The following is a 14,993-nucleotide window of genomic DNA, read 5'->3' as shown; positions in this document are numbered from 1 at the left end:
TTAATTATGTCCATTGATGCGTTGGGTGGCATATCAAAGTGAATTTGCACAGCTGACTGATGCAGTGCATGGCTGGCGTACAGATTGGGCAAACAAGTGGGAGTGTAGGGGGCCCGCTGTTTGCTGTGGCCCCGGTGCGCGACACAAAGGTATTAATGATGTCAGAGAAACAATGTTGTACTTGGCACAGTGACTAATAGCAGATGGCTGGTGCGAGTTAATAACCACGAGAACGACAAGAAGGTCAACCGCTATTGGTTGTACGCAGACACACATTTACATCAAGATTTAATCGCTCTCACCACAGTCGCCCTCGATACAGCACTTTAAAAAAATGCTAATGCACTTTTGCATGTCATCACAAGGTCTCTAAATTGTTTTTGAGTGACTGGGGAAGTAAATTGGGCTCGCTGGATTGAAATGCATGGTGTGTGACTTTGAGTAACACACTCTGTAATTGTAAAGAATGAATGTGTGCGGAGCGGGGATATCCTGCTTACCTCAATATTTGCTCAGAGACGGGTTTGTTTTGGAACTTGGCAGGCAGGTCGAGGATGGGTTTAACCGTGAAACACTGGATGTCTTCAGCAGAAACGTCAAGGAAATAAATGAAACTGTTGAATTCAAATGACTGAAATATAATTCATTAGGACCTGGTGATAATTCAATATTATTGTTAACAGACATTCAATAAAATCCATCTTGTAAACATATGTATTATGTATATTTATACATGTGAAGCATGTTGTCTGCAACACATAACAGTAAAAAGGCACTTACAGACACTTACTTTAAGGAGCTGGATACAACATTCAGAGCATTAATATAGCTGCAAACACCTATTTGCTATGTGACGATATAATATAATAAAAAATATATATTAAAAAATATATATATAATATCATGGCGTCCTGAGTAAAATATGAAGTCATACTCCCTCTCTGTGTGTTGTAATACGAGCTTCTCGGTTCTTTGTTTTGGTAGCCGGACTGGCTGTGCCTTCTTCTAAGTGCAAACTCTCAGAAAATTGAACCTGTTTGGAAAATTTTAATGACAGACAAAAGTTTCAGGCTCAGTGTGTAAACATGATTGACACAACGTTTTAAATGTACAAGATTTTGGACAAAAAACGGACTCAGTGCGCAAAGGTCTTTAGTCCAGGGTCTGCCAACAAAATCAGTATTTGCTAACACATATTGACTTTCTATTTTTGGAGCTGGACCAATCATAAGAAGCGCTGTTGGAATAGTTATACTGTTTGGTTATTTAGAGCACTACACTCTCAGAGTGCAGAGCGTACAGACTGAACAGCAGAATACCAGGCTCAGTGAAAGTCAACTTAACCATTCATTAATTCGTATGAAAATAAAATGCTCTATTTCTTACTGTGGAACAACAGCGCTGTCATTTTAATGCTGTCCAAAGTTTTTCAAACCTACTTAAGATGAAACCGGCTGCATTCCCATGGAAATCCCACTCTGTGCTGGGTCTTAAAGTTTTCTTTCACTTGCCTCTGCAGCAGCTGCTCGTCTAATCCATTGATCTGATCAGATAAGCTATGTCGAATCCGACCACAGACTACACTGATCAATTTTTCAGCCAATGACTCAAACTAAGTAAACTGTTGCTACTAATAACAAAAAAATTGTTTCCTCTGTGCTGCGTTCACAGACCCTCAAAAACCTCAGAATTTGGAAATGCACAGACAAACAAAACAGGAAGTTTGCTGATCCCCTCCCTGTTAAACCTGTCAGCACTGTTGTTAATGTTAGCACTCTTCATGCTGTTAGCATCGTTAACTGCTTGCTGCGGACTCATCCATCTCCATGTTGAGAGCCGTGTGCAAACAATCCTGGTTCATGCTCTGAATTGTAAGTATGCTCTGAATGTTGCATATAGCTTTGCAACAAACTGATGAAATTTGAACAATTCTTCTAACAAAAACTAAAACACAAAATTTACATCTTCTGCTATACTGTCACAAATTAGTCAGTGACGCAAGCTGAGGATACATTGTCCAGAGGAGCACTTTGTGTCCTCGCTGGGTGGTGTCGTCGTCTTCATCTTCTCTGCGTTGGGAAACTGCGTGAGAAGACGCGCTTCGAAATCCTCTCTGCGCTCGTACTCCTTCCCACGGTAGATGAACATCTTGTTCTGTAGTACGACAGAGAAAACGGTGAGACTTTGGGACACGTGCGTGAACCAATCATGCAAGCAGGTTTTCACACATTACGCGGACAAAAGGCACATTGTCCCTATTATTATGAATATGGCAGTATTGACAGCACACAGGGTCATTTCATAGATCATTTCACTAAAGATTAGATCCAGTAGCTGACAATCATTCAATGATAGCAGTAAGGACAGACATGGGACAATGACAAAACTGTAATATTCAAAGGAAGTTACATGGATGCGAGCAGCTTTGATTTGTAAATCTACTTGGCCCGGTACTTTGGCTGGGTTAAAATACATTATCATAATCTCCATATTAAATACTTGGAAATGAGGGTGACAGAAAGTTCTTGGCACCGATTCAGTGATTAGTCAATCCCAGCTGAGTTCAGAGTGGGCTTGCTTGGGGAGGACTTCTGTTTCAGCAAACTGACAGACTGCAAATGGCCACTACCATTTTTGCTGGGGGTTCTTTCACAACCTGCTAACTACAGCTACTGATGAAGTCGCCATCGAACCACAGTCATGGTTCAGACATCCCGCAAGGTTTAAATGGAGTGTGGTAAAATCTTGGCAGCTGAGGGCGGGCCCTCTTCACATCTTAGCAGCTTCATCTCTTACCCAGGGAGAAGAGGCAAGCCATTTTTGTTTTTGCATTTCCGTCTTTCTTTCATAAACTATCACGGCACAATAGCTGACACACAGCAGGCCCTATGCTCATGCACATCACACATCTCAATTCCCCAATTAATTAAAGGAATTGCAGCCTTGAAATATGCCTGGGGCCATTTTCAAATTTGCTTTGACAGATAAGTTGACAAAAGCATGTTGATTTCCAGAGCCATTCCTTCAAGCCATGGGAGATTCTGCTAAATCTGCCTGACAACACACTGCTGCAACTTTCAGACGGTCAATCTGCGAGATTTGCTTTCCATAAATTCTCTTAATCGTTCAAATCTGCTCGTGAACATTTAATTTTTTTCCATCACTGTATATTGTAATCTCATTCATAAGAGAAAAGCAGATTTGCATTATGTTGTTGAGCATTCTGGTCCTGTATACAGTAATCTCAATGTCACGATTCTCATTTTCATTACCCTCAAACGTACACGGGCTAGTTCTGGCAGAGAAAATCACTGTCATTGAGATAATAATTCATGCTCAAATGGTCTTTTCTTTCTCCGCTGGTGGGTAAAAAGGCAATTTCATACAGGCAAGTGACAAAGCAGCTCCAGTTCGTTTAGCTGCAGTGTTATTAAGTTCAAATGAAACACATACGGTCGGGATTTAACGCTCCTTGGTTGTGCTTGTAGCAAGACTAGAAGATTTGTAACATATGGTAAATGATGTACAAAAAGATACACAGATGTATAAAAATGGGGAAACCCAATGACTATGTTTACATGCACAAAATATTCTGTTTTTTGCCCTTTATCTGAAAAGACAGTATTCTTACTAAGCTGTTTACAAGGCCAATGAAAAGGAATTTTCCACTTATATTGCTGTTTACATGCAGCCATGCATACTCTGAATAACGTGCCCTAACAGGATTCTTTTTCACTGGTGGCAGACTGAGTGGACACAGCCTCCCACTTTCTTCATCACCTTCTAGAAAAGGTCAACACTGGGATATCTGCACATATCCAAGAACCTGTTGATATCCAAGTCTTTCATAATGTTTTAAAGTCAGTGGGTTTCTCCTTCCAACCAGAAATGTACGCTTTTCTTTTAGACGTGCATCTGTAGCTCAGCCTTGCAAACTTCTCGCAAGTTGGTTTGCTTACAACGCGCAGAGCTGACTATACACAGGCACGATTCTGTTTGTTGTAAACTGCGGCGAAAGCCACAACTGAGGTGCATATTCTGAATTCCCTGTATACATGTCATAGAGAATGCAACTAATTCCTGAATAATACCGACATATCCCACATGTCTTAATTGGAAAAAGAGCCACACTCGGAACAAGGCCATTTTCAGAATATGCTGTTAACATGACTCACATTAATTTCAGGATTTGTCATATTCAGACAGTGTAATATTAGTGTGCACACGTCTCAACTTCTTGGCAGCGAGAGTTTCCCAGAAAAAAGAAACAACTGTAAAATGTACAGATACTTCCGTTCAATTTACTGCGGAATCTTATAATGTTTATCAGACACGCAGGCTGATAAAAAGGTCATCTTGTTTTATTCCAAAAACAAAAATAAGTTATATGAGAAGAGTGCACACAGAGTGCTCCTGAAAATGTATGAGCCAGGGAGGTTCCTTCATCTCCCTGAGTGTGCTCAGGGGTCTGTCTGAGGAACATTTTGAATGATAGAACATGACAGCTCATATCCGAGTGTCTCCGAATGTGGTGTGTTAGGATACATATTTCAAACCAACTTTCACACACCCTCAGCCGTTCTTTAAGCGGAGCGCTCGCAGGAAACTCAATACAGGGATTAAGTAAAGTTTAGGATTGATAGGAAGGAGAGGTGGAGGAGTACGCAGACTGGATGTAAAGTGAGAGAAACAAATGCGTCTTTGAAATACTGAGAATATCTTTAATGTGTCTAAAAACTGAGAGAAACTCAGGATTCTTCATAGAGCAAACAAATACAATAGAAGCTTTCAGTAATGCGTCAACGCTTTATTCACAAGGTACTGTGACTTTCAAGGTTAAAATAATGACTTAAGAAAAGTATTCTGTGCATGTCTTTGCAGCGTTTGGTGAGTAACACAAAAATTTAACTAATGTCTCTAAATGTAGCCACCAATGGAAACAAGCACAAAACCACAGGGTTTTAACACAGAACTACATAAAAAAAGAAGATAATGGCTAAGCTGCACATTGAAACTATTAACTTTACAATTAGCAAGTACACTAGTGTCTAACCACATTAACAGCTAATAAATCATAAGCAGCTGATTCAAGCACTCTTGCATAAAATCAATTCTTAAGGGGGGTGGATACAAAATGCCTTTATTACAGTATTGATTTTCGCACATAATTGACTTTTCCCTGAGGACGCTGCAAGGCTGCACCATAAACAGCGATTTGGGGTGTGAAACAAAACTCCTCCGAACTATATTTATCCTGATAATTAACCCACACTTTAACACTTCCCTTTATGGCTGCTACTACAGAAATCCTTCAACGTGATTATGAAATATATCAAGAGGAAGTACAAACTCGGAGCCCCTATAGCAGGACAATGTAGGAGCCGTAATGTCAGAGAAGTGACTCGCACTCTGTCAGGATAAAAATGCTTTACATCTGTCTGGCTGCACTCATTGGACAACACTGGAAAGCTGGGAAATGATTAGAAAAAAAGGGTTGAAACTGAGGCTAATATTTACTGACCTGAGCATTCAAGACCAAATCATGCACCACCTTTTATCTACTGTAGCTAGGGATGTGCGCCATTAGCCAACTAGCCAATTAAACGTCGCTACCCTCGCTAGTCGGCACCAGAAATACTGATTGGTTTTACTTACTATCAAGAGCTTGGATGGGCTCCAATCATCAATGGCTCTCCCTCTCTGTCACAAACACATGCATTAACACACATGTTCTCTTTTTCTTCACAGACCTTTACTTCCTCTATTTAGTTGGGTTTGATCGTCGCATCACCAGGTCCGTGAGTGGGGCCGATCCTAGTGCTTCACTCACTAAACCACCCAATCGGCAGTGGTGACCCACGGCATGCACAAAGGGCAGGGACTTAATCAAGACAAGGTTACGTCCCACCCTTACTGGGAATTCCTCATTCATGGGAAATAATTGCAGTCCCCAATAGCTAACATGTGTGGGGTTCAGGAGGTTACCCATGCATCTCTGCGGGTAAGCTGATGCTAATCCACTTAGTGTGGCGAGCGTGCAATCTGAGGGCATCACAGAGCTGTTGCTGCTCAATCTATTGTGACTGAGTCCAGCTGGACGTCAACCGCACAGGGTCATTCTCAGCTCGTTAACATGCTGGAGTCTTGTGCGATATTAAAATTCAACAGACATATCGCTCCACCAACTAAGAATAGCCATGCACCACCACCAACTACAGAATCAAGGAAGAACTATCAACTGTTAGTCCTTTCTGGGAGGGCAGCATGCTCAGGAGGTAGAGCAGGTTAGCCACTAATAGGAAGATCAGTGGTTCGATCTCTGGCTCCTCCAGTCCGCATGTTGAAGTCTTCTTGGGCAGGATACTGAAACCGCTTGTATGGTAGCCTCAGACACTGGTGTATAAATATGTATGAATGAGTGAATATGACATGTAGTGTGAAAGTGCTCTGAGTGGTCAGATGACTAGAAAGGCACTATACAAGTGCAGGTCCATTTACTCCTGAATGAGAGAGTTAGCGTGCTTTTAAATCAAGATGAGTCACAGTAAATGAATGTTTTTTGTTAACTTTTATTTGTGAGCTGTTGCCATGTTTTGTAGGACAATGTGAAATGTTCATGATTTACGGTGCCATGCAAAGTGCCATACATTTCAGCTGCATTTACAGTATGATCAGTTATTCTGAAACGTGATTAAAGATTTCAAATGGCTCTTATAATAAATGCAGACGCCCTCATTTATCAGTCTATCTTACAAAGCAGCACAGATCAGAGTGTAGCAATCAGCTTACGACAGGGTTCTTGTGTGATTCATGAAATGTTCTAATCTCATCAATCACAGCATAGGAATGATCAGGTGTTGATAGATGTGGCAGCTGAAAACAATCGTCATTTACATATCCTGCACCAATATACTATTGGTTTGGAGGCCTCGCCCCTAGAGTTTACGACATGGACAGGTATGATACAGCCAGGAAGAGAAACTTCTCTGAGCTAGAAATGGAAACTCTGATGTCCCAGGTCAAATTTAACCAAGTGCTTCTATTTGGCAGCTTCAAAAGTGACGGCAAAGGAAGTTAGAAAAATGTAGTATGGAAAGAAATCACCGCTGCAGTGTTGCAGTGGACAACCGGCCTCAAGGTGATCCATGTCCATGATATGTACCGACATACATCAATAATAATGCCAATGTTTGTGTGGAAATAAATGTATGCCCAGTTTTCTGTTGTATGTTTGTTTCCTTAATGATGAAGTCTAAACTTCCATTTAAATGTTAGGGAAATTAGGAAGATCCCAAAGTGTAGCATAAAGAAAGACAAAACAATAAACAGGTAAATTCAGGACATATTCTTGTAGGCAAAGACAACCTGCCGTACCCTTGCCCTGGTTATTACAGGTAAGGTCAATCTGCCGCCAAAATAAATAAGAAAAAAGAGAAGTCAAAGCTGTCCTTTAAAGGCTGTCTAAACAGCCAGTTAGATTAGAACGCTGTAGCTTGCCCTGTCTGTAATGCAGTTGCTGCCCTGCTAGATGAAAGGGCTTAGGAGGGGCACATGGATATCGAAGAGCAGCGAAAGACCCCTGTGAAGTGGCTGTTCTTCATAACAGAACGAAAAGGGTACAATCAGGGTTGCTCTTGAAACAGGACTCTAACAATATCTTATTCCATGAGGACTTCAGTGTGTTGCTTGTGTGTAAAAATGGCTTTAACAACACCTTCAGCAGCGTGCCTGATGACAGCCTAAAAACAGCTGTTATCAAGGAATATATTAAAAGCAAACAGCACTGCCGTCTTGCTCCTTATAAACAAGATGTGGGGGACAAAAGCTCTGACCTCATATCAAACCTATGCAGCCTCACACGGAGAAATCCCTACATCAATTTAATTTTCTGTTTAAATAAAACCTGATATGTGAACAGAGCAGGACCTCCTTCACAGACAGAGAGCAAAGAGGTCCGATATGCACACAGTAGCACCCGAGACAGTGAAGACGGCAGGTGAGGAGATATCAAACGGCTGTTAAACGCATACTAAATTTGTGATAAGCTGTGATCAGATTGGCATGAGGCCAGCCAGGACATTTAGAGGGGAAAGACACATCAGTTCAGGTTTAGTGGCCAAGTATACTTGGTAAGGGCTCTAAATAGACTTGAGGGTGATTATTCAGTTTAAGTGTCTAATTCATAACGATCAAAGGCCAACTAATGGAGGTCATTTTAGAGCTCAGGATGGCTGCAGTCCCACTGCTGTGGTCCAACTATCTGAACAAGCTCAGGTCTGAACGTTTTGGGATTATAACCCACCATTCAGCAGCCACTGAAAGCAATTTACAATGTGACCATCTCACTTCCTTTCACTTTGTACCGGGTGCATGTTTTTGTTGTTGTTGTTGTTGTTGTTGTGCAGGTGCTGGTGAGACACTTTGTGATGCAGGCCACACTCACGGCATGGAGAAAAGGGTGTTCAGCTGAAGTTCAGGTGATGGAATTAAAGGCAGTGTTTGCAGCGTGATCAGCCTTTTGATAGGACAAACAAGATTGGCTTCTTTCTTGTGCTCATTCGTCTGGGCTCAACAGTCTTTATAGCTACCAGTGCAGTGCCCGGTCAAAACATGCCTGTTCAGAACAGGCCAATTGCTTTGGCTGTGGTATTGCTGCTTGCAGCTTTCTCGAGAGCCGCTCACACAAACAGCTACACACTCGTCACTGTGCTTCCTCCTGAGCAATATACCTGGGCCTTAAACAGCCAGATAAAAAAATGTTAAATCATGTTGCTATGCCAACTCACTGTACCCCCAAAGCACAGAATAAACAAACAACTAAAAACAAAGCAATACACCCACTAAGTGTAAAGTAGACGGGGTGACGATGCTTTACAGATAGATGTCCTGCAGTAGTGGGCTTCAGGGAAACTTTTAGGACTGACCAACTGAGCAGCAGACAGAGTGACTGTAACAGTACGTGCTACAAACAGGCAGATATTAGATACATAGAGAGAAGAAAGGCCACAAGAGCTGGGAGAGATAGACCATGAATGAAAGAGCGTGAGGCTGTGAGGTAGAGAAAGAGATCTTTATTCACAGCTTTTCCAAGAGACCCACTTTTCCCTCACTGTAGGGCATCCGTCCAGCACATAATTCTGGATATTCTCTCTAGCCCACACATGGGACAGCTGCTTATGATTCACAGTTTGTTTTCTGTGAGTAAGTAAGTGAACCGTAAGTGAAAACCAGACCAGGTGGGATGTTGATCAAGTGAGTCTTGCCGAAGCAACCGAAAACCCGTGGGAGCGAGACGTGTGAAGCACGTACGAATTGACGGCTGAGGCTGAGAACTAAGCAAGCACTTGTAAATCTATTGATCATCTGTTTTGACAAGTGGCTCACCCACGCTGTGCTATCAGCCATGTGCGGGCTGCTGAGAGTTGCAGGAGATGTATGTTGATGCGAGTACTCACGCGTAGGAAGGAGGGGAAGCCCATGCCGTAATAGCCAACAGCAAAGTAGTCTGGTTTGGGCCGGATGACCTTTACTATGTTCTCATAGAACTGGGCCTGCTTCCGCTGATGGGAGATACAAAGGAGAGCTTCAGAGTTATGGAAAAACATTGATGATTTGTATCTTGTATGATCCTTATTGGTGATTTTATTGGTAAGTTTTACAAAGTTGCTTTATTGTTTAAAGGAATAGTTCAGCTCTCAAATGACCGAGTGTGTATTAACTAGTCACCCTGTGTTACACTGAATTTGGGAAGAAAACCTTGTTTTTCTCGCATGCCTCCATAGTGAACGAAGAAAACTGAGAAAATTCTTGATGAATTAAAGTAGTAGGGGTCCATTTTTAATAATGGCAAAACTTTATCAAAACATCCATTTACAAACTCTCACATAACTCGTGTAGTATAATCTTAGCCTTATTTATTCAGTAATACTCTTAGTACTTCCCATAAAGACAGCCCTTTCTGATGGGGAACTCAACCAAAAGTGAAATTTATCTGTGCCCTCTTTAAAGCCAGACTCCACTGACAAAACAGCAATTTTACCACGCCGAACGCTGGAATTGTTGGTCTACCACTGCCTTGATTGGTGAATTTTTTTTTGTTATTTTGTGACTTTGATGAATCCAAACTAACTCTTGAAAACACCAAAGTCACAGAACAACAAAAATAAACTATGATTGAGGAAGAGGTAGACCAGCAGCTCCCAGTGTTCAGCAAGGCAAAATTACTGATTTTGTCAATGGAGCATGGGAGCTGCTCATCCACCTCTTCCTCGATCAGTTAATTTGTTTGTGTTATTTGTGTTATCGAAACAATTCACCAATTGAGGCAGTGGTAGACCAACAACTCCAGTGTTCAGCAAGGTAAAATTGTTTTTGTCAGTGGAGTGTGGCTTTGAAGAGCGCGTAGAAAAGTTTTACTTTGAGTTAGAAAAGGCTGTCCATTTGGGAAATACTGAGCATCAACTGGATAAATGAGACTTGGATTAGACTGCACAAGTTGTGCGAGTGTTTCCAAACAGATGTTTTGTTACAGTTTTGCTGTTTTTAACCACAACCCCCTTTTACTTAAATTCATCACCACTTCTCTGTTTTTTGATTCTTCATTCACCTGAGGAATGAGAGAAAAACTTTTTCTTTATCAATTCAATGTAACCTGGAGCGAGAAACTGCTATAAAATTGGTTATTTGAAGGGTGAAGTATTCCTTTAATTCTCATCTAGTTTTGAATCATCTCTTTTATGTTGCTGCTGCCAGAGTACTCTTGAAAAGGTAATTTTAAATTCAGTGAGGCTTTCTGGGTCAAATAAATAAAATCAAACACATCATCCTTTCTCCCTCTTAAAAACTCAGGTCAATGTGCTCTAATTTTTGTTTGTCAGAGGAGTAATAGTCCACATACCAAAACGACTCCATTTAAGACTTTAAAGTTCAACACATAAAATCACATTACTCACCAAGGATGCGCTGAGCTGCTCAAAGTCAAACATTTCATTCTCGTACTGTTCAGCCAGTTCCTTGCCCAGAATGATTGCCTCCTCCCACATCTGTTGGACATACAAACACAAACAGAGGCAGTTTGTAAATGAATTATCAAGATTCAAGCTGAGATAAAGCATTCCTCTTCCAACCTGCTGAATCAAACAATTATCTCTCCCAGGCAATGGGATTCAATACAAGCTTGTTTTTTTAATAAATGTGAATTATTCTTACTATGTCAGTATTCTTCTTTTTTTTTAATTTGATCTACAACGCTAAAACTCAGATGCTATCCTCTTTGGGGGAAGCAAATTTATTATAGTGACGCATCTCCCCCAGAGACTCATCCAGTGCAGTGGAGTGGTGTCACAGATAGATGGGAGGCACTCGAACATGTTGAAAGGCTTCTAAGTGGCTTCCTGACAGACTCGATTGGGCTGAACTGATCTGGGCCAGGCTGGAGGTGGACCGAGTCCAGGCTGCTACTCAGATCAGCCTGCCATCAGCGAGAGTGGTGGTGGCAACACCATCTGGGACTGCTTTCTGGATGACTCCGATGACACTCTTAGAAACTGTCCTCAGTTGATACCCTCCTCCTCCACTCTCTTTCTGGAGTGTTGATGTATTCTTACAGCCACTGTAACACTTCCTGATCACTCTGCTGTGTTTGTGTGTGTCTGTTTAGCCAACGCTTTTTCAATTTGTTGTCTCCCAGGCCATATCCTGCTGAGTGACAGTTGGCTAGAGAACCAAGAGTGGCGGCTGCACCCCAACACTGATGACACATGCACAGCCTTGGGACACCATCTCTGAGAGGCTCTGGCTGCAGTCCTGCAGAGCCATTCCAGGCTTAGCTTACAGACTGGAAAACATTTTTCTCCTCTGGAACAAAATATGAAGAGCGTAGAAGAATAGCACAGTAGAACATTTTCTCAGTCTGAGGTACATATGAACGGCACATTATATCATGTCACAATAGGGCGGTATAAAGCCGAGATGGTATTCAAGTACCTCACTAAAGTGGTATGAAGGAAAAAGAGAAAGTGGGAGAGATGCAGGTAAAAGGGTTTTATGAAAGGTAGGGGACAACACAAAAGAGCCACATTAATGCTTGTGTGGTCTGATATGCGCCTTCGTCCATAAGAGCATCAGCTAAAAAAAAAGAGGATTATTTACAATCCCTGTTCTGTAGGAAAGGAATATGAAACTTCCATTCAGTAGCTCTTCTACAAAACCTGCCTTCTCATGCCAGAAGAGGTATTTAACAGAGATGACAGCGTCTAAAAATAGCATCCTCACAGTCCAGGATTTATCATGATTATGACCAGTCTTGTGTGTGTGTGTGTGTGTGTGTGTGTGTGTGTGTGTGTGTGTGTGTGTGTGTGTCAGAATGCCTGTGTGTCTTACCTTGCCCTTGTCGAAGTAATTGATAATCTGCTGGTAGAGCTGGTCCTTAAGCTGTCCTTGAGTGGTGGCCTGGTAGCCGTCTCTCTGGGTCAGGTGGGCTGCGCACTGCTCGTCCGACCACTGCAGGGGACAAGTTAGTATCAGGGTCAGCGTGGTGCAATACAATACAGAGCAAAAGGAGAACAGGTGACAAGAAATCAATCACTGACTTATAGCCAATGCAAATGGGTGAAATTGATGTGTAACTCTTTTTTTCCATCTTGCCCTGCCAGAGTGCAGGGCAAGATGGAAACTCGAGACATGGGCACTGAAACATGCGTCGATACGTATTGAATGGCTCAGAGGGACCATCAGTGTAATACATGGCTCTCTGTGGCTAATACTCAGGGGTGGGTGGTGATATATCACAAATAATGCAAGAGTAAGAAAGAAGTTTTTTTAAGAAACAAGTGCTTTTCTTGGTCTTTTTTTTTAAACTCTTCTCTACATTCGTAATTTATATCTTTGCTACAATAAGTCTGCTGTGTGGAAATCGAGTGTAGGGGAGGGTGAGCATGAGAGGAGCATCTCCACTGCAGATGCCATGTTACCAGCTGCCTGGAAGAGAAGAAGCACCACCTGTCTTTTGACTACGCCGTGACGATGACGGAGCAAAACCCAGAACAAGAGTCAGCTTTCTGACCACATCTGGCCACACTTTATGGACTGTTTCATTGCTATTCTGTTGCTAGGGCAACAACTTTGGTCCCTGTTTACTTCCTGTCAGTTTCTGCATTAACATACATTCAAACAGGAAATACAAAGGGACCCATTTAGAATGTTTATGTTGTCCGGTTTGAAACGGTCTATACCAAAATCTAAACCAGACAACAGTTACACGATGAAGTGCTTGTTGTAGCTCATGAAAAACACTGAGATCTCCGCTTTTAGAAACTCCTCTTCCAACCTCCACAAGCACATTGAAGTAAGCTGCACATACTATACATGATTATGTAGTTAGCTAGCTAATGCTATCTATGTCAATTTTTTATGCGTATTGTTATTTTTGATGTTATGATAAGACAGAGAGAGGTAGAAAGAAAGACATGAGGCTTGTCTGAGACAAACTGCGATTTCAGATATCGGGCTTTAAAATCAAGTTAGATAGCATTTTGCTTACATTAGCTAACTTAAAAGGGGACATCATTCAAGGTAATGTGTCAGTGAAGATTGCGTCATTCTCCTGGCTTTTAACCATCTTCAAAATTTTGTTTTCTGGTCAACATTTAGCACATAGCATATCTAATATAACAGCAAAAGTGAACGTTGACAGAGGTCCTGCCGTGTTCCAAGCTTGCTCAACTGTTATTGAAGCACATAGCAAAAAGAGGCATGACTTGGGAAGGGCTTTTCCTATTTGTTTGGTTAACCTTCCTGCTCTTAAAGGTTTTAGCAACAAGTGCTGTTTTTTCATTATTTTGCACTGGCCCACACATCCTAACAATATTACATTTACAAGGTCAGGTTCCCTCTTATGTGGCTGAACTACTTCACCCAATGTCTTCAGCTCGCTCTCTTTGATCGAATACACTTTCTAATACACTTTGTCTGTCCCTTGCGCTCACCGTAAGACTCGTGGTGACACCCACCTGTTTAGAGAAGCCTTGGGTTAACTTGTATGTACCAGAACTGTATTTATTTTTTTTATTTATTTATTTATTTATTTATTTAGTTATTGTGTGTACTGTTTTTTTTTCCGTGTGCCATTGGTTTGCTAGTTGTGCACTTTAACCAGAGTGGCTCTTGTAGTCACCTTGTCCTTGTGTTTTCTTTCTTGTTGTATATTGCACTTGTGAAGCACTTTGAGACCTTTGTCTGCAAAAAGCGCTGTATAAATACATTTTCCTTACTTATGTCACTTAAATTGGAAAGTAACTTGTACTTTGAGTAATTTATTGACCAAGCACTTTTTAACTTTTACTTGAGTAGGTTTCTCAAATGGTGATTTTCACTTTGAGTCATTTTTATGGAGTAATTGCACTTTTACTTGAGTATAGTTTTTCATTGCTCCAACCACCTCACCAACAACCCAAAACAGCACTACCCCACTGGATGGCTTCCAGTCCAGTGACGTGGAGCTAAGGGAGCACAGAGAAGCATCATTTATGCTCATGCTAACAATAAACATCAGATACAATTGAGTCATGCAGTAGCGTAATCTTATTCATTACAAATTCTGCTTGATTTTGTGAAAAGCGGCAGACGAGGATGGAGTGATGCAAAAAAAGACTGTGGGGGTATTCTCCTTTTGTGCTGACCGTGTACTCCATCATGCCTTTTCTTCGCCCAGCATGGAGAATAATGAGGTTTCTGACAAGCTAGAGCAGCTTGGCTAACAGGGAGATGGACAATCTGATTGGCCCTCTGTGTTGAGGAAGCATAATCCCTTGCGTGCTGCCAGGACCGATTCATTACCGGCCAGTTTTAATTGGGATTCTGCAGTGTTGCGAGTAACCTGAGGAGTTAAGATCTCTGTGAAAATCGGACCAAGTTTTGTGTGAAGGCCACATCTGAATAGCAAAGCCGAGGAATTTGCATACCCAGTGCTGGAGATGGGCGGAAAAGTAATTGCC

At 41.6% G+C, this 14,993-nt stretch overlaps 1 protein-coding gene across 1 annotated transcript in view; it reads right to left on the bottom strand.

Annotated features, from left to right (window-relative positions):
• Positions 1-14,993, bottom strand: part of dock1 (dedicator of cytokinesis 1) — a 292,979-nt gene that overhangs the window by 33,271 nt on the left and 244,715 nt on the right. Inside the window, 5 exon segments of the mRNA XM_049564198.1 lie at positions 501-582; positions 2,013-2,154; positions 9,456-9,560; positions 10,953-11,042; positions 12,382-12,501. Coding sequence (XP_049420155.1) covers positions 501-582; positions 2,013-2,154; positions 9,456-9,560; positions 10,953-11,042; positions 12,382-12,501 — 539 coding nt within the window.

Source organism: Epinephelus fuscoguttatus, linkage group LG20 (genome assembly GCF_011397635.1).
Source record: "Epinephelus fuscoguttatus linkage group LG20, E.fuscoguttatus.final_Chr_v1".
In the NCBI taxonomy this organism is placed as follows: Eukaryota; Metazoa; Chordata; class Actinopteri; order Perciformes; family Serranidae; genus Epinephelus; species Epinephelus fuscoguttatus.
This window is presented reverse-complemented; position numbering and strand designations above follow the sequence as displayed.